The 20,277-nt window shown below is 35.8% G+C and overlaps 1 protein-coding gene across 1 annotated transcript; it reads left to right on the top strand.

Annotated features, from left to right (window-relative positions):
• The first annotated feature begins 14,212 nt into the window (after positions 1-14,212).
• Positions 14,213-20,071, top strand: LOC143571772 (uncharacterized). The gene is made up of 14 exons (XM_077057110.1): positions 14,213-14,407; positions 14,521-14,597; positions 14,670-14,819; positions 14,892-15,105; positions 15,172-15,258; positions 15,334-15,473; positions 15,666-15,746; positions 17,400-17,464; positions 17,740-17,915; positions 17,990-18,120; positions 18,878-18,965; positions 19,041-19,257; positions 19,338-19,429; positions 19,521-20,071. The coding sequence occupies exons 1-14, from the start codon at positions 14,240-14,242 to the stop codon at positions 19,887-19,889; spliced, it is 2,055 nt and encodes a 684-aa protein (XP_076913225.1). The 5' UTR covers positions 14,213-14,239; the 3' UTR covers positions 19,890-20,071.
• The last annotated feature ends 206 nt before the right edge of the window (positions 20,072-20,277 follow it).

Here is a 20,277-nt window from a genome sequence, read left to right as displayed (position 1 = left end):
TATCAAAGATGTGTTAGAGACTCTAATGATCGGTAAACACCACACACTTCGTACCATAGAGATAATGTTTCCAAATTTTCAAGGCAAATACAACATCACCAAGCTCAAGATCATGTGTCGTATAGTTTTTCTCATAAACCTTGAGTTGTCTCGAAGCGTAAGCGATAACCTTGCCTTTTTGAATGAGAACACAGCCAAGACCTTGGTTAGAAGAATCATAGAAAACAATGAAATCTTCATTACCTTCGGGGAGAGTAAGAATAGGAGCAATCCAAAGCATGTCTTTAAGGGTTTGAAAGACTTCTTCTTGATTTAACCCCCAAACATAAGGTTTACCCTTGTGTGTTAAAGAGGTGAGGGGCAACACGATCTTGAAAAGTTTTGAATGAAACGACAGTATGGTTATAGAACTTCGGTGGGTGAAGTCGGTGGGAGAAGTCGACGGCTTCCAATTTTTAACGGCTTCAATCTTCGCGGGATCAACATGAATACCCTTTTCGTTGACAATTTGGCCCAAAAACTAAACTTATTTAAGCCAAAACTCGCACTTAGAAAACTTGGCATACAATTGTTCCTTTCTAAGAAAGTCAAGAATGGCAAGAATGTGCTCTTTGTGGTCGTTCTCGGATTTCGAATAGATTAAGATGTCATCGATGAAAACATTAACGAATTTATTTAAGTAAGGTTTACACACAAGATTCATAAGATCCATGAAAACCGCGGGTGCATTGGTTAGCCCAAAAGGCATAACACAGAACTCGTAATGCCCATAACGAGTGACCGGTGAACGGTAGGGACACCGTTAAGAGAGCCAAAGGATATAAATGCATATGCTTAACCAATTAATTTCATGGAATTAGTTGAATATGGTTACTCGTATAATTGCAGGTAGGAGGAGATAGAGGATGAAATCACGAGAACGTGGGCGAAAACGGCGAAGAAAACGAATTTGAAACGAGAATGATATGAAGAAAACAAGAAACTTAGAAAGAGCTCCACCGTGGCCTATGGTGTTGACCGTGGGCCACGGTCAAACCGGAACCAAAGGGCCGGAATGGACTGTACCGTGGCCATTCTGGTCACCGTAGCTGGACTGTGGCCCACGGTCTGGATCGTGGACCACAGTCCGAGTCGTAAGAGCAGTTTTTATTCCCCTTTTAGACGGTTTTTGGGTGTCTTTACACATACTTTTCAATTGGAACGAGTCTAGGCCGATTTTAGGTGTGTAAGACAATATTTTGGGTGATTGAAATCATTGGTTTGTGTCGATTCCTATGAACAATATAATTGAAGTGATGACGATTCACCATACCATGAGTGGCTAATTCCATTGGTGATCATCTTGGATGTAAGGTTTAATTGATAAACTATGTTATGCTTGAATTTATAGAATAATAACTTTGCAATGTTTGTTAAGTTATAGTGTTTGAATAATTGTTTTGTATATTATTGCTTGTGTTTGATCATAATCTTAACCATACTTTCTTGGTGCCATTGGCAGTCGAGATATCATAGGAGGAATGAGGGTTGAATATTAGTTAATTGCTTATTGGGTAACAACCTTGCATTATATTAATCCAAGTACTTAGTTCCATTTTATCACAAACAAGTAATCAAACATGAACTATGTCTATGTGGTTCTTTCTAGTAAGCATGAACATTAGTGTTGATTTCAACCTAAAATATAGGATGATCACTTTCTCTTAATTGGTTTATTAATCTTAATCATTGTTTGCAAGTTATTTTAATTTAATTATTTGATAAAGCTACTAGTGAACACACATTCCACAAACTCTATGTGTTCAACACCCACTTACTGCTATCTATTAGTTGTATTTGGTTTATTTTGAGTGAGACTTCGACCTCACGTCAACAAGTACGAAAAGCAGTCTTGGGAATGTCATCTTCATTAACACGAAGTTGATGATAACCCGAACGGGGATCGATCTTCGAGAAGCACGCGGCTCCTTGAAGTTGATCGAAAAGGTCATCGATATGAGGAAGCGGATAATGGTTCTTGACGGTAAGCTTGTTGAGTTCACGATAATCGATAAAAGAACGAGCAGATCAATAAAGAAAAAAAATAAATAAAACCTGACTGAAGAAGTGGAGAAGGTTGTCGAAGACCAAACATGGAGAAGCACGTGAGCTAATCGAAATAATTACTCTGAAAATTTGACAGTCAATCTTGATGGTTAAGATTAAATTGAACTCCAAATTGAAAAAATAAAATAAAAAATTGCATGGTTTATGGTGACATACCTACTTGGCTACCTGTGAGCGATGCTGTCGAAGGCTAGATCAAAAAGGAGAAAATGAGTAGTTGGAGATTGAGTTGTGGTTGCAATTTGCAAGGCATAACAGAGAAAATATACGGTGCATAACACGTTAGCGATACGTGTCAACAAAGGCAGTTAAGAAAAAACTTGGCAAAATGTATGCTTCTTTCAGTAATACAACACGCTAAATGGTTTGTACCTTGCTCCTACAGTAGAATGTCTCTCACAACGATCAAACTTGGCGAAGCGCCATTGTTTTGTATTCCTTCTTCGTACCCTTGTTCTCTGAGTTGTGCCTGCATCATCCTGCGGGGAACTCACCAACAATATAGCGTCACCCGGTTGCAAATCAAATGATACCTACACAAAACGACAACATTACAGAGTTCAATTTCATGTTCAGATTCACCGATTTACTCATTTAACAGACCAACGCATTTAAGGCCCCAGTCCCCTACTTTGGACATTAGATTCACTCATAAACACAGTTCTAAATATCATATTTAACTTAAACTTTTTGCGGAATAGATAAATGTCAACCATTCATTACATAAGTCTTAAAATTTAAACAATAAAAGCATGTCTTTAAGTTCAAACATCATAATTTAAGTCTTCAGATGCCAGCTTCTTTATTCTTCTGCCATGTGACCCTCTTCAAGCTAGTTGTCTTATCCTACTCACCTGCGTGCATACTAAAAGGCAGCTACGCTGAGTGAGTTCTAGTTAATCAGACAAAATACATTGCATTCACATATATGTATCCGGAGACACATATGATATACTTAGCTTACCTTTCATTCATACACTTTTGCATTCCTACTTTATTACTTTCATACTTTCATACTTTACTTCTTTCTTGCTTTATCTTACTAATACATACGTATCTCTACGTTTTAAAGAGCATTTTTCCCGACTTCCTAGAGTATTGTTAGGGATCGGTTTCCTTTCTGCATCTGATATTATTAGGGTCCAGTTTCCTTCTTCCTCGAGTATTATTAGGGCGCGGTTCCCTTCTGCCTCGGATATTATTAGGGTTCGTGTGACACTCGTCAATTTCAGGTAAACTCCGTTAATTCAAACTTAAGATCACACGAACTGTAACTCATATCTCATTACATTTAAATTAGGGTTTAAATGACGCATGACAATCACTACACAAGTAGTCTTTCGGAATTTCACTGAATCACACACGAGTCGACTCAAACCGTTGGTGAACAAACAATAAACGTTATAAACAAGTACTTGATGTAATTACATGTTATGTTCATATGTGATTTCATGTTAATTCATGTGAAAAATAAACTAACTCGTGCTAGAAATTGATTAACTAGAAGTCTAGGGTGTGATGTGTAACTTATGTTATAATTATTATATATAAACAACCTTAACTAAAACCCTAACCCCCTCTCCCACTCCCTCCCTTGTGCGACGGAAGCAGCCCCCCCCCCCCTCTCTTGTTCGACCGATACCACAAGCACACACACACACACATACAAAGTGTTACAAGCTTGATTGAAGGATTATTTGCTAACTAGGTAATCAAACACACCCTTTAACCTATTCTATTTTATCATGCACATCCTTAAACATGATAATCATAAACCCTATATGCTAAATATGTTTTTTATTGATATGCTAGGGTTACATGCATGATTTCTAGTTCATAGGTTAATAATATGTTGAGTTTTGATGAAAACTGATGCTGGACAGATTCTTGAATTCGTGTTTAAATGACTGTAAGTCGATGTTAATTTTGTATTTGGACGTTATTATTGATTCTATGATGTAGTAGGTCGAGTCTAGTTTCTAAAAAGTCTGACTTTGTAAGTTTTGGATGTATAAAAGTTAGTTTTTATTATTTCACAAATCTGTTGTGCAAGTCTGATTCGGGAAGTCTGCTGGTTGGCTGTTTTGTAATTAATATATCTCATAAATGACAAGACCAATTGAGTTGATTCCACTCCTGGAAGTTAATAATTTGAATTAGGAATCTGACCCAGTTGGTTTGGTATTAATTGGATTTACCATAAAACGGGTATAACAAATAAAATTCTGTTGCGCATGATAATGACTGCTATGTGCTTGCTGTGATGTTTTGATCATTGTGAGAAAACTGTATGTGATAAAAATATAATAAAAATAGTTTTAGAAACCTAACTCACGTATGCTTTTGTGATGATTTTTGGTGATTTATTTGATATGTTATGATTTATTAAATAGAGTAATCTTGTTGAGTAAAAATCTGTCTGGATAAATTAGCTGCTGAATTACTTGAGTTAGCATGAAAAATGATTTGTTGATCGATGTTTGCTATATTATGACTTATTTGCCCTTGTGGGGGATAGTTTCTAGTAATGTACAATGGTAAAACTTAACACTTAATACCTGTTCACACATGTAACTAATCACCAACGTGTTTGTCGAGTCACACATGTTTCACAAATTAACACGAACACATCTCATGCATAAGTTTTATGTGTCGAGTCTAGGGACTCACTCGTAGTTCAAATACTTAGAAAATCTCGTTTTGTTTTTAGAGAACTAGTGAGGATTTTCTGTAATGCACACCTTTTTCGAATCTTTTTGTTATCTTCGCAAACAGTGAGTTTCACGGCCCCTTTTACCCTTTTTAAACGCTTTTATTAGAGGGAGATAACATACTCCAACAATGTAGATTTTGTTACTTTATTATATATCACTTGTAAGGCTAAGTGGCAAACAAACCAACTAAAGTCCTTCTAAACATCGAACCGGTTAATATTTGGATAATAGCGAGTCACCTTTGAGTAGTACTACTGGGTTTGACAAACCCCACCCAACTCTAAACTCGACTGTAGGTCGAGTGGGTATAATCTTGGCAAACACATTACCATGGTCGTGGTTGACATGGTGGCAAGGCAATCGTTAAACAGTCAGCTTCGGTGTCGAACACTTAGTAATGCATGCTTGATAGGTTAGCTACCTATTAATATATAATTGACTTAACATTATCTGGTAACGCTAAAACGCAAACGTTTTATTTGTATAAACTTGTGAACTCACCAACCCTGTGTTGACACTTTTAGTATGTTATTCTCAGGTAGCCGAGGCGGGGGCGCGGTATAGGACATGCATTCGCTGACCACCATTGCTTTAAAAACTTCTTTTAATTTTTATCTTATAACTTGGGTTTTAAGTCGTCCTTGTGGCGCAACTTTTTGCTTTACAATTTACGCTTCCTCATTTCATTTAAGACTTGATGTCTTGTTGGTTTTGAAAACTTTAAATATGGTTTTTGATTATAACTAATGATTCCGATCCTGTTAGTCCACACCCTCTGACGGTAAAACTCCGTTAGTGGATTTTGAGGGTGTGACAGTTCTGATCCCTTCTTTCCATACAACCATACCATACGTTTGTTTATATTTCTAAACTTTCATACATACTCTCCTATAACATTCATATATCATTTAAACATCACACATAAAACAATCACATATCATAAACTTACCACTTAAGGTAAGTGTATTAACTAATCACGTTGAGTATGCACGCAGCCCCAAATACATAACAAGGAAATGGGGCTAGAAACTCACCTAAGCTGGGTCTCTTTCAGAGTTAATGGTAACTCCCTTCCTTAAATGGGCGCGGCTAACTGTATAACAATTAAACGTATCAAATAACTATCAGTACCCATATCATATTTCTAGTTTAATATAGCCCTCAAAGAACGGGGTTCCGGGGGCAACGCCCCTGGCAGCGGGGACTAGGGGTAGCATCCCCTAGTAGGGTCCAAGGGGCAGAGCCCTAGGCTGGGGTCGAGCTACTAGGTTAGCTTGGAAAAATTTTATTTTCCTTAACGGTCCATTACTAAAATTTCATTAAAACCAAATTTTCATTAAATACTTAAGTGATAATTTTATTCTGGGTAAGCATCATTCGCTATCTCATTTGTTATGACGAATGGTTTGATCCGTGTCTTATCAAGACGAAAGATTGAATAAAGAATGAATAAGGCCATTCGTGACTTCTTTGAGATGAATGAGAGGTTCATTCGTTACAAGAACACACGAGTGTATCTTATAAAGAATGGTTTTGATTCGTTGTACCATCATTACGAATGAATGAATAACGAATGGGTAAGATCATTCGTGACCTCTATAAGACGAATGAGAGGTTCATTCGTTACAATAGCACATAAGTGTGACTTACTCGTTATGACAGTTCAACGAATGGCCAGCTATTCGCTTATCACAACGAATGAATATCAGTAATTATCCAATCTCTTACTCAAATCGTCAAAGTCAAAATTAATAAAAACTAAGATGGTCAACAGGCACTAGATTTACAATTAGCCCATGAATCACGATGAAACAACATAAATTTGGCATCAATAGACTCGTATACACAGCGCCTATGAAACCCAATCAACCAAATATCTAAACATCATGTTTTAATGGTGCGTTTAATCGATATATATATATATATACGGTTCAATATTCGAGTAACTAACCTATCAAATGTTAACGAATTTCAATGAGAATCGTTACGTTTGATTTGTCTTTACCATTTATATAGATCTAGGAATACTAAACGAGCCGAGCATAAACGAACAAGTTTTTCGTTATAAAGCGTACCTTAGACGAATCAGTTTCACAAACACAATCTAGTCTGGGTGTATGTCTTGCTCGTCAAGATACTCTAACACCCACAAGCTCGGGTCATTTCCTTCGGATCTTGGTCCGAGATAAAGGAGGGTGCTATGGAGGCTAGAAGATGGAAATGAGGGTTTTAAAGAGGTTTAAGAGGTTTATATACCCTTAAGCCCATGGACATAAGGCCCATCACCATCCCTTATTCCATATTTATTGTCGAGGCCCACACTCTATTATTTTTTGGGATTTTTACATATATCACCCTATTAAGATCCTTAATTACGTATTTATCCATTCCTTAAAATGAAATTACATGTTTCCCCATTTCATTTAAAATTACCTATTTGCCCTTTTATAATTCCTTTCTAACAGAAAAATTGTTCAGCGACATATTCGATTGAGAGAAACCTAAAGGCGACGACGACGCTTGTTCCACCCGTGTTTCTTCAACCTGCGTATCAACCTTAAGGTTTGTATATTTCTTTTGCGTATGTGTAACCAGATGCTTTTTGGATCGGCGGCTCCATCATTAATTTTCATCGGTGCTCATTGTGTCCAAGGCCAAATATTGAAAGCAACGTACCTGTTCATTGTTTGCGATTGTGTAATTATATATTAATATGTATATAAATGGCCGTAACGTGTATATAACTGGAAATGGTTGCGAACAATTCTAATAGTTTTATGTATTTTTGGAAAATTCGAGATCCCGGAAATAAAAAAAGTGAAATGGGCAACATTAGTTGATGCTATTGCCTCGTCGGAAGGCGACACAGTAGCGGCGACAATGTCTTTTCAGTGGTTACATGTAAGGCCCCGTTACCGGTGTCCTACTTTTCATGTCGGATTTACTCATGAACACAATTCTACAATCAGAGTTAATTAAAACTTTTAGCAGAAATGTTAAATTCAATCATTCGTTACAAAACATACAACTTCTCTTTAAAACGTATCATAGTACATCACATTTAAAACATCATTTCTTTTATAAACAGGTCACAACATAACATTCATACGCACTGCTTACTACCTGGCAATCATTCTCTTTGGCGATGCGTGCAATATCCGAACATCGTTCACACACCGACAAACATTACTTTCCTTGTCGATACGTGCAATATCCGAAGATCGTTCACGCACCGACAGGCATCCATCCATAACATATATAAATATATCACATCAAACATTATAGCATACACTTACCACTTAAGGTATGTATATTCACACTTCACATCGAGTATGCACACAGCCCCGAAAACATAACAAGGAAGTGGGGCTAGAAACTCACCTGAATGTGGTTACGTTCACCATTTACAGTTACTCCTTTCTTTAGCTGGGCACGGATAACTGTATAACAATTACACGTATAAACTAACTATCACTACCAATATCGTGTTTCTAGTATAATTATAACCCTCAACGAATGGGGGTCCGGAGACAGCGCCCCTGGCAGCGGGGTTATGTGGGCGGCAGCCCCTAGCAGGGTCCAAGGGGCAGAGCCCTTGGCTGGAGTCGAGCTGCCGGGTCAGCTTGGAAAACTTTTATTTCTATTAACTGTCGTAACACATTTTCCATTAGAATTCTAATTTATTATTTTATTTGCTAATTCATAAAGTTCGAGGGCTTCTTTGTAATTAATCCATTTCATTATCAGTCCAGGGACCTTTCTGTCAAATTGTCAAAGTCTACTTCGTTATCCAGTTCGTTAACGAAGGAGGCTCCTTCGTTATTTCTTAACGAATTGGCTTATATAACGAATTGGTCTTAACGAACGATCATAACGAACTGCTGCTAATTCGTTATTTTCCTTAACGAATGGGCATGGCGAATTACCGCTAATTCATTATTTCTCCTTAACGAATTACTTGACGAATTTTATAACGAACTGTTTATATTTCGTTGTCTCCTCTTAACGAATGGAATAACGAATTGCCTCAAAATTCGTTAAGTCTTCACTAACGAACTAGGGTAAGGTCAGAGAATGTAAAAAAAATTCTCTGAAATTCCCTTACCTCGTACACCTTTTCCGGCGCCGTCATCGCTGGAAAAACGGGCGGTGGCCGGAAAAACGTATTTTCGCACCGTTTTTCGTCTCATTCGATCCAGATCTGAGCTAGGGTGACCCCTAAGCTCATCTTTTGATTGGTTTATACCTGATTCCATCCGAATCTCATGACCTTAACGGTTTAGGGTGTCAGCTCGTCGTTTCGTGACTACATCTAGCGGGTTTGGATCCATACAATATCATACTATCATTACCTCGGGTCGGGGTCGGTTCTTCTTGGTTTCGGTTAGAGATAGAGAGAAATATGGGAGAGGGCTTAAGTGTGTGTTTAGGATGGTGTATGAAATATGTGAAAATGAATGGATTAATGGGTATTTATGGTTTATAAATTATGGGTCATGGGCTTAAGCCCATGATCTTTCCTTTAATAACCCAAGTCCATCACCCATATTACCTAACCCAACACAAGCCCATCTCGTAACATCAAATATTATTATTATTTTAACCGACAAAAAACTGGATGTTACATGACACTAGGGATGAACAAATTCGGTACCAGTACCGAAATCGGTACCGATTTGGTAACGTCGGTACCGAATCGGTACCAAAGTTTTGAGTTTCGGGATCGGTACGGTACGGGACGGTACCGGTATTTCCCGACTTTTTACCTTCGGTACCGGTATTATCCCGGTACCGTACTGGTACCGAACCGAATATTTCAGTACCGGTACCGATACCAAGAATTTACAAATTTCGGCATCGGTATTTTCAGTACCGGTACCGAGCTCATCCCTACATGACACCTTTTAGCATCAACGGTTTTCGTATTAACACAGACTTGGTTTCGGTTTATATTGGGGAGATATGTAATTGATGCTTTTAGGGAAAAGATATATGTTAATAGTTTTAAAATTGGTTCATTAAGGGTAAAATAGTCATTTAAATAATTAATTTTGATGCAATGGGGAGATATGTAATATATGTGGTTTAGGAAGGGGAGTATGTAATTGATTTTTAAGGGTTGGGTAAATATGTAACAAAGAGACTTAAGAAGGGTGTATATATGTAAATGCCTGTTGAGTCAAGATTTGACCTTAAATTGATCACAAGGAAGATTGGAATCTTCTCAACCTCCTCAAATTTCGTCAAATATTGAACCAGACACTCCTAAGACATCCGAGCAAGGTTTTACTTAACCGGGCATGATATCTTGCCTACCGGGCAAGGTTATCTTCAATAAGTCTTTTTTAGTGAATACCCGAGCAAGGTTCACAAGTTAGTGTATACCCGGGCAGGGTTCACTATATCTAGCAAGTTTGTTCTTCATAGCCGAGTAAGGTTTACCCCGAGTAAGCTCTTGGCTAACCAAGCTCATGAAACCAAGTAATTGGAAGACCGGACAAGGTATTCATTAATAATAGTGGTCCGAGTAAGCTTGATGTGAGTAATGATATATTCCAAGTAACATCGGCCAGGGTTTAACTCTAGTAGAGTACAGTGCTACCGAACACACTTTGCTAATAAGCTATTTCATATCAAGGAGAGAACCATGGAAGAACAAGGTTGCTCGTAAGATATTACCGGGCAAAGTCTGATAAGATCAAGAAGATTGAAGTCTTCCCGGTTAAAGTTAAAAGTCTACCCGAAAACTGTTCCCGAACATACTTCAAGGTTACCAAGTCTACCAAGGAAGGCAGAGTACAAAGTCTACTCGGAGAAGACAAAGCCTACCCGGAAGACTTATTTTACATTTAGCATAGCTTTGTATGTGTAATTTGATTATGTACATTATATCTAGGGTTTCTAGAAGGAATGACAGCTGTAATGGAGGTGTCAGGCCTATAAAAGGAATATTTAGGGCACGCCTCCTAACAGCGGCTGAAAACGATATCAGAGAGAATGTTTGTGAGTGTCAGCTGTTCTAAGAATCGTACAGATATAACTTTCCCATCAAGAAACCCTAGATTGATTATCGTTTGTATGATTTATATTATATAAATGGAAATCTTTTGAGTGAATCTTGTGTGTTAGTTACCTTTGATTAATTGTTCAGCAACTAAATCGTTTGTTATTGATTCCGCCTTTATCAAACGGTTTTCTTTCTAAATATAGCAACCCGTCATTAACTCTCTTGTCAACACATTATTGTGTGAGTTATGACTTAATTTGTTAACGATCTACCAACAATCGGGGACCTGACAATGCCTCTTATTTTATTTAACTTAATTAAATAATAACACATTATTAAACAACGAAATTCCTTTATTTATTATTATCAAAAGTTAGGATCTTACAACGCATACAATTATTCATAACTAAGAACTATAAATACATGAAAGCATTTTTAATAAAATAAAGAAAGAATTGGTAAAGCTTTTCAAGATTTGGAATTCTAATTTGCATATTAGATCTAAGACCAATATAAATGAACTAAACTATACTCTAGTAAAATGCATTTATGTATTATTTTTTTTTATGTAAAACTTTATTTTTACTACTTTTATAAGACCCACCAGACATAACCTACAACCATTTATAAAGGCAAATACAATACCTTCTGCTTGGGAGCCAGAGTTTACCATGCAATAACCAATTCCCTTCATTTAGCCAAGCAATATAAAAAAGAAATGAAACAAAATGTTACCTACTCGCAAAGCATACAAAATAAAAAATAAATTTACCGTAAACCTTCAGCTGGCAGTAAGAATACCTTCTGCAAAAGGCCTGAAAACGAAAACATAATGCAGAAAAAAATATTACAAAATAAAATTTAAAATTTACTAAATAAGTTGAAGCCTATTGTTTTCTACTTTTATATTTATATATAGATCAATGCAGCATGATTTGTTGATTGTTATAAAGCTTCCTTGCATTTATGAGCAGATTTGGCAGCGTCATTAAAGTTCAGTTCCTTGACACTGCATCCTAGTTTGGGTATCTCGACTTGTTAGAGTCGCTTACACCGGTGAATGTGTTTATTAGTGAGTTGTTGTGTTAATTATGTGATATGGTAAGGATGAATCATCATCTGATTTACACTAACAAACAAAAACACATTAACAAAATACCATTACTCAGGTTGACCCGAACGATTTTGAAAATGTTCAAAGTGATCTATTTTATGACCTATTTGAGTTGGCGTTTCTTGTGTATTGTATTTCAAAACAACCAAACTTTTGATCAACTTTTGAAATTTGGTTTGGATATAAATTATTACCTCAAGTTGCAGAATCTTGTGTTCCTCGATTTAAGAGATTTTTGCTGATCGGTTACAGTTGCTGTTGTGGTTGTTTCCTTTGCTCTAGTGTAGCAATTTCTTCTTGTTCTTTTCTTCTATAATTAACTGAAAAATATTCAAGTGTTTTGACCATTATATATTAGTTGCCCGTGTGCGATTAAAACTTCTTTGTGATGGGGCATGATGTAACATCGAGTTCCAATTAGAGATTTGGTAAAACAAAAACCTACAATTATAATGTAATTTGTAACTTTCAATAATTTTGTTATAAGAAATGAAGAACTCTAAGCGATCAAGTGGTGTTTTGACTTTATCCCTCGCTTGAAGATTGAACTCTACCCATATATCATAAATGAGAGCTGACATACAAATTACGAAAGAACCATCATTTGAGCTAAAATTGCAGCAATTTTTAAATCTAGTTTTAGGTTTGTTTCTCTATAACATAGGCGATTGTTTCTTACGATGAAATCATGTTAACTCGATTTCAAAATCCAAGCATTCAATTCTGCAATGGGATTCATCCTGATGGCAGGTTGCACGTACCGTCGTTGGTGAAGGCTACCGAAACCATAGCTCGTCATAATTCCCCTTCCGTCTTCGAATGCGGTTCGTCACTTTCTCTTTTGTGCTGTCGTCAATTTCAGGTAATAACAACCGTAATCGGCTAATAACGCATCAACTCGTGAAATTTGGCTAGTCACCCATTGATTCGAAGTCTACAACATCGAGTGTGTAGCTTTGCACCACCGCTAGCGTCGACGGTAAAGGGTAGCAAAACCCTAGGTCGACATTCTCCGGTGAATCGAAAGCTCTACGCTGCCGGTGATTCGGTACCCGATGATTTCCAGTCTCCCATTAATTCTCCACCAGCTCTCAGGTATGCGTGGTTATGGCTGGAATACCTGCTTCGCTGTAGAAAAAAAGGATAGTAACCAAGAAATTCTCAAGATTGTACTACATATTTGATCTCCTTTTTACCTATAATTTTGTTTAATTCTTTTAGATAATGGATCTTTCTTATTTTTATTATTTGACAAATCTCGTGTAATAAAAGCCAGTATAAATATTAAAATAGAGGAAAGTTAACGAAAAATGAAATTAACATGGTAAATATGAGAATCAAGTACACGTTTAACAGTATAAATTATTAATTTATACTGTTATTGCTGACATACTCTAAAAAATATGTTAAATTCATGTAAACACCATACATTTAAAAAATCAACACAATTTATTCAGAAACGAATGAACCGAACATCTTCAATTAAAAAAACTAACAGTTTATTCAACATAGTCAAGCTATATAAAAAAAATTTAAAAATTAATCAATCACTGATTTTTCTGGTTTAAATGGGATAAGTGAAATAAAAAGAAAAATCAAACAAAATCAAGATAAATAAAAAAAAATCCGATGGGTCAAGTGATAAAATGAAAAAATGAAATAAAATCAAGCTAAATAAAAAAATCAAAGAAAATAATCAATAACTGATTTTTCTCCTATAATAGCGCCTGTAGAGGCCTATGCGATTAATAATAATAATAATAATAATAATAATAATAAAAAGATACGATTAATATGAGATGAAACCCTAGAAAGAAAGATAAAGAGTAATAAAAATTAACCTGGAGACGTAGGCAAACAGATCGGCGAATGGCGGCAACGGCGGTGGTAATTGGACGGCGAATGGTGGGCCTGAGTAATCTGATGACTGGAAGACTTCAAATCTTCAATGAGTCAAGAACCCATGGTTTTCTGGAGATCTATTCTCTAACCCTAAACAACCCATTCTAATAAAACTATCAATCCAATTTGACACGTCATTCTTAAAAACAATTTTTCATGCTTAACCCATTTTGACCCTTATAATTAAATTACCCAACCCATTTCAAACCAAAAGGTTTTAAATTTAACCCAAACTGACCCAGTTAAATGACTTTGGGTCAGATTTGCCCCCCTCTAGAATATAAATGTGTTGGGTGACCAGAAATTTGGTATAATAATAATAATAATAATTTGTGGGTAGTCTTGAGGGAGAAGAGAAGAGAAGAGAAGAAAGAAAGGTTGGTTGAATCGGGAGAGATGTGGTTGTTCTATGTGATTTCGCTTCCGTTAACCCTGGCCATGGTTATCTTCACCCTTAACTACTTCTCCGGTCCGGATGTTCCCAGATACGTCTTGTTCACCGTCGGCTACACCTGGTTCTGCTCCATCGCCATCATCATCCTAGTACCACCAGACATTTATCAAGTAACTAATTATTATTCTTCTGTTTAATTGCTGCCTGCTGATAATAATACCCTAACCCTAACCCTAAATTCATCCTTGTATAATAATATAAACCATGTGGTTTGTTTGTCCAGGCGATTATTGGTCATGACAATGGAGGAATCTCTTTCTTTTGGAGCTCCTCATATTGGAGTACTTTCTTGCTCACTTGGTACCATTTTCTTCACTCATTTTTTTTTTGGTTCACCAAATAATTAATTAATTATTGGTTTTGTCTGAGCAGGCTAGTTGTTCCTCTGATTCAGGGATACGAAGACGCCGGAGATTTTTCTTTCAGAGAAAGATTGAAGACTAGCATCCATCTCAACTTACTCTTCTATCTAATACTGGGACTTATTGGACTTTTTTTGCTCTTAATCATGCAAAAAAGCTGGTTCCTTTCGTTCCACCTAGTAAGCCCTTTCTTATTCTCTTTCTGCATCTTAACCATCTCCTTTTCTTACAGGACTGGAGGTCTTGTTGGTCTAGCCATGGCTTGCTCAAATACTTTTGGACTCCTCACAGGTGTATTCCTTCTTGGTTTTGGCTTGACTGAGATTCCAAAATCAATTTGGAAGAATGCTGACTGGACCACTCGCCAAAAGGTTCTTTCACATAAAATTGCCAAAATGGCTGCCAAGCTTGACGAGGCTCATCAAGAGTTATCACATGTCATAGCTGTAAGTATCTGCTGACTTTTTTTTTTTTGGTCAATATCATGTCATTAACTTTCTATACTTTATCAGGTGGCTGAGGCAACATCCAAACAAATGTCCAAGCGTGATCCGTTTAGGCCCTACATGGATATTATTGATAATATGTTAAGTCAAATGGTAATTTTATGCTTTTTATGTAACTGTCATCATCTGATGGTTCTTTCTTGAATGGTTTATATTCTCTTCTTTCAGTTGCGTGAAGATCCATCTTTCAAACAGCAAGGAGGTCGTTTAGGTGAAAATGATATGAATTATGACGCAGATGAAAAATCTGTGGCAACATTAAGGCGCCGGTTAAGGATAGCTCGTGAGGAATACTATAGATATAAAAGGTAGACATATTTCATTTGCAACTTCAAAAATTTCCCCTACATAGCATCATAAAATCCTTTTTTTCTCTATGTTATTGTTTACTATCTATTACTTTCATATTTTATAATTTCTGAATTGTTAGTGTTTAGTTTGCTTGTCATATACATGTTAATTAAATCTAAGAGGTTTATTGTCTTATTCTGTTCTTGTAGTGAGTATTTGACATATGTCATGGAAGCCCTCAAGTTAGAAGACACAATAAAGAATTATGAACAATGCAACGAGAATGGGTGGTGCGTTTTTTAAACTTAATACAATATTTTCTTCTTTTTCCGTTTTAAATTGGTTGTGCGTTTTGTCTGGCGGTAAAACAGACGGGGACTATAGATTTATAATCTTTTGACTTAGATCATCGACTTCTGATTAATATGTACTTCATGTTTTTGTAAACTACATAACTTTAAAACTTATTTCTCACATCATAAATCGTAAGAAAATCAACTACGGTACGTTTGTAATCAAAATATGTGTGAAAATCATCGCTTGCTTGATAGATCACATACATCATCATCATCGTACTCAGTAAATCCAACCAATAACAAAGCTATGGTAGGGTCTGAGAAAGGTAAGATGTAGACAGCCTTATCTCTACCCGTAGGAATAGAGAGGCTGCTTCTGGTAATACCCCTAGCTCTATAGTAGTTTTGCATCAAGCCTTGGACGTTAGGAAGATAACACTCAACCATCGGCTGATTAGTGCATGCACCCTTGTCTTTCGGCCTAAGCAGTTAATGCGGAAAAATATCAGATATCAGTCAAGGATCGATATCAGAGATATCGGTTATCGCAGTGAGATATCGGTAATTTTAATGTAATGTAAAATTCATATATATAGCAATTTAACACTAATAATTCAGTCTAGCCTTCTACCATTAACAAATTAACCTTTTGCAACTTGCAAAACACTAATAATTGTAGCAAGTAAGAATTGATTAAGACTTAAAACACTAACATTGAACATTAAGGGGGTGTTTGGGATTGCTTATTTTCACCAACTTATAACTTATTAACTTTTTGAAAAAGAATAAGGTGTTTGGGATTGCTTATATTGTGAGAGGAAAAGATTCATAAGTTACAATGTTTTAACTTATTAACTTAATGAAAAGTTATAAGGAGGTAAAATAAGGAATCCCAAACACCCCCTAAATATTGATAATTAAGACTTAAAACACTGATATCAGGACTATTGGTCAAGTATTAGTCCAATATCTATCGGTGATATATCGGTCAAGTATTAGTCCAATATCGTTGATATTATTGGTACTAATATTCTGAACCGATATTCTGATTTATATATCGCCAATGGACCGATAACCGATATATCGGCGATATCGACTGCATAGCTTTTGGCTATCAGTGCCACCACATGATGCCTGATTAACCTTCCGCCACTTTTAACATTATTTTTCATGAAATTAGTAAAATAACGTAAAATTAGTGCAATTTCATCCCCCCAGGGCCCATGTATATATATATATACACACACATATTATATGCTGACACCGCAAAAAGGGCGTTGACAGGTCACATACACATAGCCTAAATATTTCATGTGAATATCATCACTTGTTTTAATCTTTTGGTATCTAGTTTAGCTTTACAGCATAGTTGTTTGTACCGTATGATTGTTATCAATTAATAAAGTAGAACTTAAAGGGATTCACATGAACGTTTTTATTCAAAATAATACAAAAGCACAAAAATCTGACCAACTTTTACCCAAGTCATTATTCAGATGACTTTCTCATATAGATAGAACAGACAGAGTTAGGTATGAATCGAATTATGCTTGGATCTGTCTGAATTTCTCAAAATTATTTGACTTCTGCTGCTTGTTTTGTCACCACAATGTAATCATCTTGGTGATAGTATAAAATATATTGCAGGAAATTTGTTTCAAGCTTCAGACCTGAAAGAAGTGGTACATTAGGAAGCTATCTTGATACAATGGGTACTTTATGTGGTCCAGTGACCATCTTTTTTGTTTTTAATTCTAACGCACACGCACAGACACACACACACACACACACACACATATATATACTTAAATGGTTCAAATAAAAATAAGGAGTTTCTTAGGAATGGTAAGAACCAACAGATTTTTGACATTTGGCATTACAAATTATGGTGAAAGAACAATTCTAGGAAACTATGTTTTTTATAATGGTGAAGGAGTAATTCTAGGAAACTATGTCGGTTTGTTCATGTTGGATGGTTTGTTTGTAGAACTAATATGGCGATGCATTATTTGGAGGCAATTTAAAAAACTCTTTGCCATCCTCCTCGGTTGCATGTCGGCTGCAATTCTTTTGGCAGAGGCGACTCTCTTGCCAATTGGCGTTGATTTATCCGTTTTTTCTATTTTAATAAACTCTCTAGCAACACAAGAGATGCTTGTGCAGGTAAATATAAATTTCTCTTTTATGAAGCTTTTCGTTCTCGGTTGTATATTTTATTAATCTTCTCTGGAATGTAGGTTGTTGCATTTGTCCCACTTATGTACATGTGCATTTGCTCATACTACTCATTGTTCAAAATTGGTATGATGACCTTCTACTCATTTACACCATGGCACACAAGTTCTGTGAGCTTGCTCATGATATGCTCGTAAGATTTACGTTATTTTATTTTTTGGGTAATTTCATATATACCCCTGAAAACTTGTATAATATCGTATTTACCTACTCAAAAAAGTTAATAGTATTGGTGACAATCATGACCCATTGTTCAAATAACGTGCTAATTTGGGAAAGGTAAATTATATATGTGCTCGTTTGGATAACCTTAAATTATTCAACGAGTCAATGAGCAAATGTTATATAATTTGTTGAACTTGAAAAAGGTCCAAATGGGTTAGCACCACTTATGGCCATTGCATGTCTTCACTTGTATGAATTGTTTGGTTTTTATATAACGAAAAGAAACTAACATGGTACTTTAAAAAAAATGACTCATTTAAACCTGACTCCATTTTGGCCAAAATCTGTTTTGACCTGAACCAAATTAGATCTTATTTTTGAAACTGCCTATATAACTGCATTGATCCAAACTTGTTCTGACCCATAACCCAAACCTGCCCGATCCCCCAAGTTTGGCAGGCCTAGTTAATATCAAATATACCCCATCAAATACTTAAAATTTCATATCTACTTGTTTCATTATATACAATTTATAGTACATTATGCCCTAATTTCTTACCTCCAAATTCTCGCATCCTAACAGTTTTAAGAGAAGGGTATAAATGACATAATTTAAAAATATTTGATATTATATTTTTTTGTTACTTAAATATGAGGGGTAATATGAAATTACATATATGTTTAAACGTATTTTTTTTCAATAATTTTGATACAATCTGTCTCAGAATGGTTGCGCGTTATGCACCTCCAGTTTCCTTTAATTTTCTAAATCTCGTAAGTCTAGATGGGGATAAGAAGACTATTTTTGAAAAGGTATGTACTTTTTTAGATCATTATTATTATTTTCCTTAAGAAAATACACTTCTAACGAACATACTTTCAATGCAGCGGATGGGAAATATCGAGAATGCGGTCCCTTTCTTTGGGAAAGGATTCAACAAAATCTATCCACTCATTATGGTTGTATACACTCTCCTAGTTGCAACCGGTTTCTTTCACAGGATGTTTAAAGTTAGTGGATTTTGGAAGAGAATTGTGTTTCAAAATGAAGCAGAAGATAATCTTGATGGTGTTGATCCATCAGGACTACTTATTCTAAAAAAAGGTAATTCAATAATTAAACAAATATAATAAAACAAAGTGGTTTTCTTATGTATAACTGGTATTATTTGTTTGCTTATGTAGAACGCTCTTGGCTTGAACAAGGTCACACCATTGGTGAAGAAGTTGTTCCACTAGAAACAAGTTTTAATGACACAAGCAGTGACATAGAGACGGTAAACATTAGTACAGTAAGAATTTTAAATTTTTTTGGCTATTTTGAACACATTATAAATGACTCTTAAAATTACCAATCTGTCCCTACAGGGTGTTAAAATGAAGCCAACAAGCAGCCAAAGAGACAACGCTCGGAGATATAGCAGGAGCAGTGAAGCTATCAGTAGCAAATATGCTGCTATCAGGGCTCAACGAGCTTCAAATTCTAATATCGCTGCAGCTAAAGTCTCCTTACTTAATTCTGATGAATCTTGGTCTAGTAGCACCGCCACTGATGGACCGTCATCATCATCTTTAATAGCCTCCACATGGTTATCAGGGCTTCAACACTTAAAGGCAACCATACTATCGAAGAAAAGCAAGTACAGTCAATTGCATGGTTCTTCTGATTCCCTAGATGATATCTTCCACAAACTGAAACAACCTCATAGAGATGAAGATGAACTTGATGAGTTGTAAAAATATGTATAGATTGTAAATCTAGCACTTGTTTGAATGTGTCACTCCATATTAACCGAAAAACATTGCTGCTGTGATTTTGGAAATAGAAATATGCAATTGAATTTATGGGTTACATAAATATGCATTTAAAGAATTAGTGAGGGAAAAATATGCAATTATCCCTACATTTTAAGAGTCACATCAGATTTGGTTGAAGTATTAGACTCTATTTAAATCACAACCCGTGCGACTAGATTTATGTAAAAGGACCAGAGTGGTTCTTCCGATTGGAGTAATACAAGGCGAAAAAAGAAGATGAAAATCGTGATTATTATCATCATGATGATGATTGGAACTAATAGATTCATTGAAAGGAGAAGAAACAACTTCAATCTGTGTGATTCAT

Source organism: Bidens hawaiensis, unplaced genomic scaffold, assembly GCF_021521415.1.
Source record: "Bidens hawaiensis isolate Kalapana, Puna unplaced genomic scaffold, B.hawaiensis_p1.1 tig00025572_1, whole genome shotgun sequence".
In the NCBI taxonomy this organism is placed as follows: domain Eukaryota; kingdom Viridiplantae; phylum Streptophyta; class Magnoliopsida; order Asterales; family Asteraceae; genus Bidens; species Bidens hawaiensis.
The sequence above is the reverse complement of the archived record's forward strand: the minus strand, read 5'-3'. Positions and strand labels throughout refer to the sequence as shown.

Excerpts from the sequence above, each read along its gene's own strand:
- LOC143571772 (XM_077057110.1), top strand. The coding sequence starts at position 14,240 with ATGTGGTTGTTCTATGTGATTTCGCTTCCGTTAACCCTGGCCATGGTT. Across the intron at positions 14,408-14,520 it reads TACCACCAGACATTTATCAA|GCGATTATTGGTCATGACAA; the intron begins GTAACTAATTAT and ends TTGTTTGTCCAG. Across the intron at positions 14,820-14,891 it reads TTAATCATGCAAAAAAGCTG|GACTGGAGGTCTTGTTGGTC; the intron begins GTTCCTTTCGTT and ends CTTTTCTTACAG.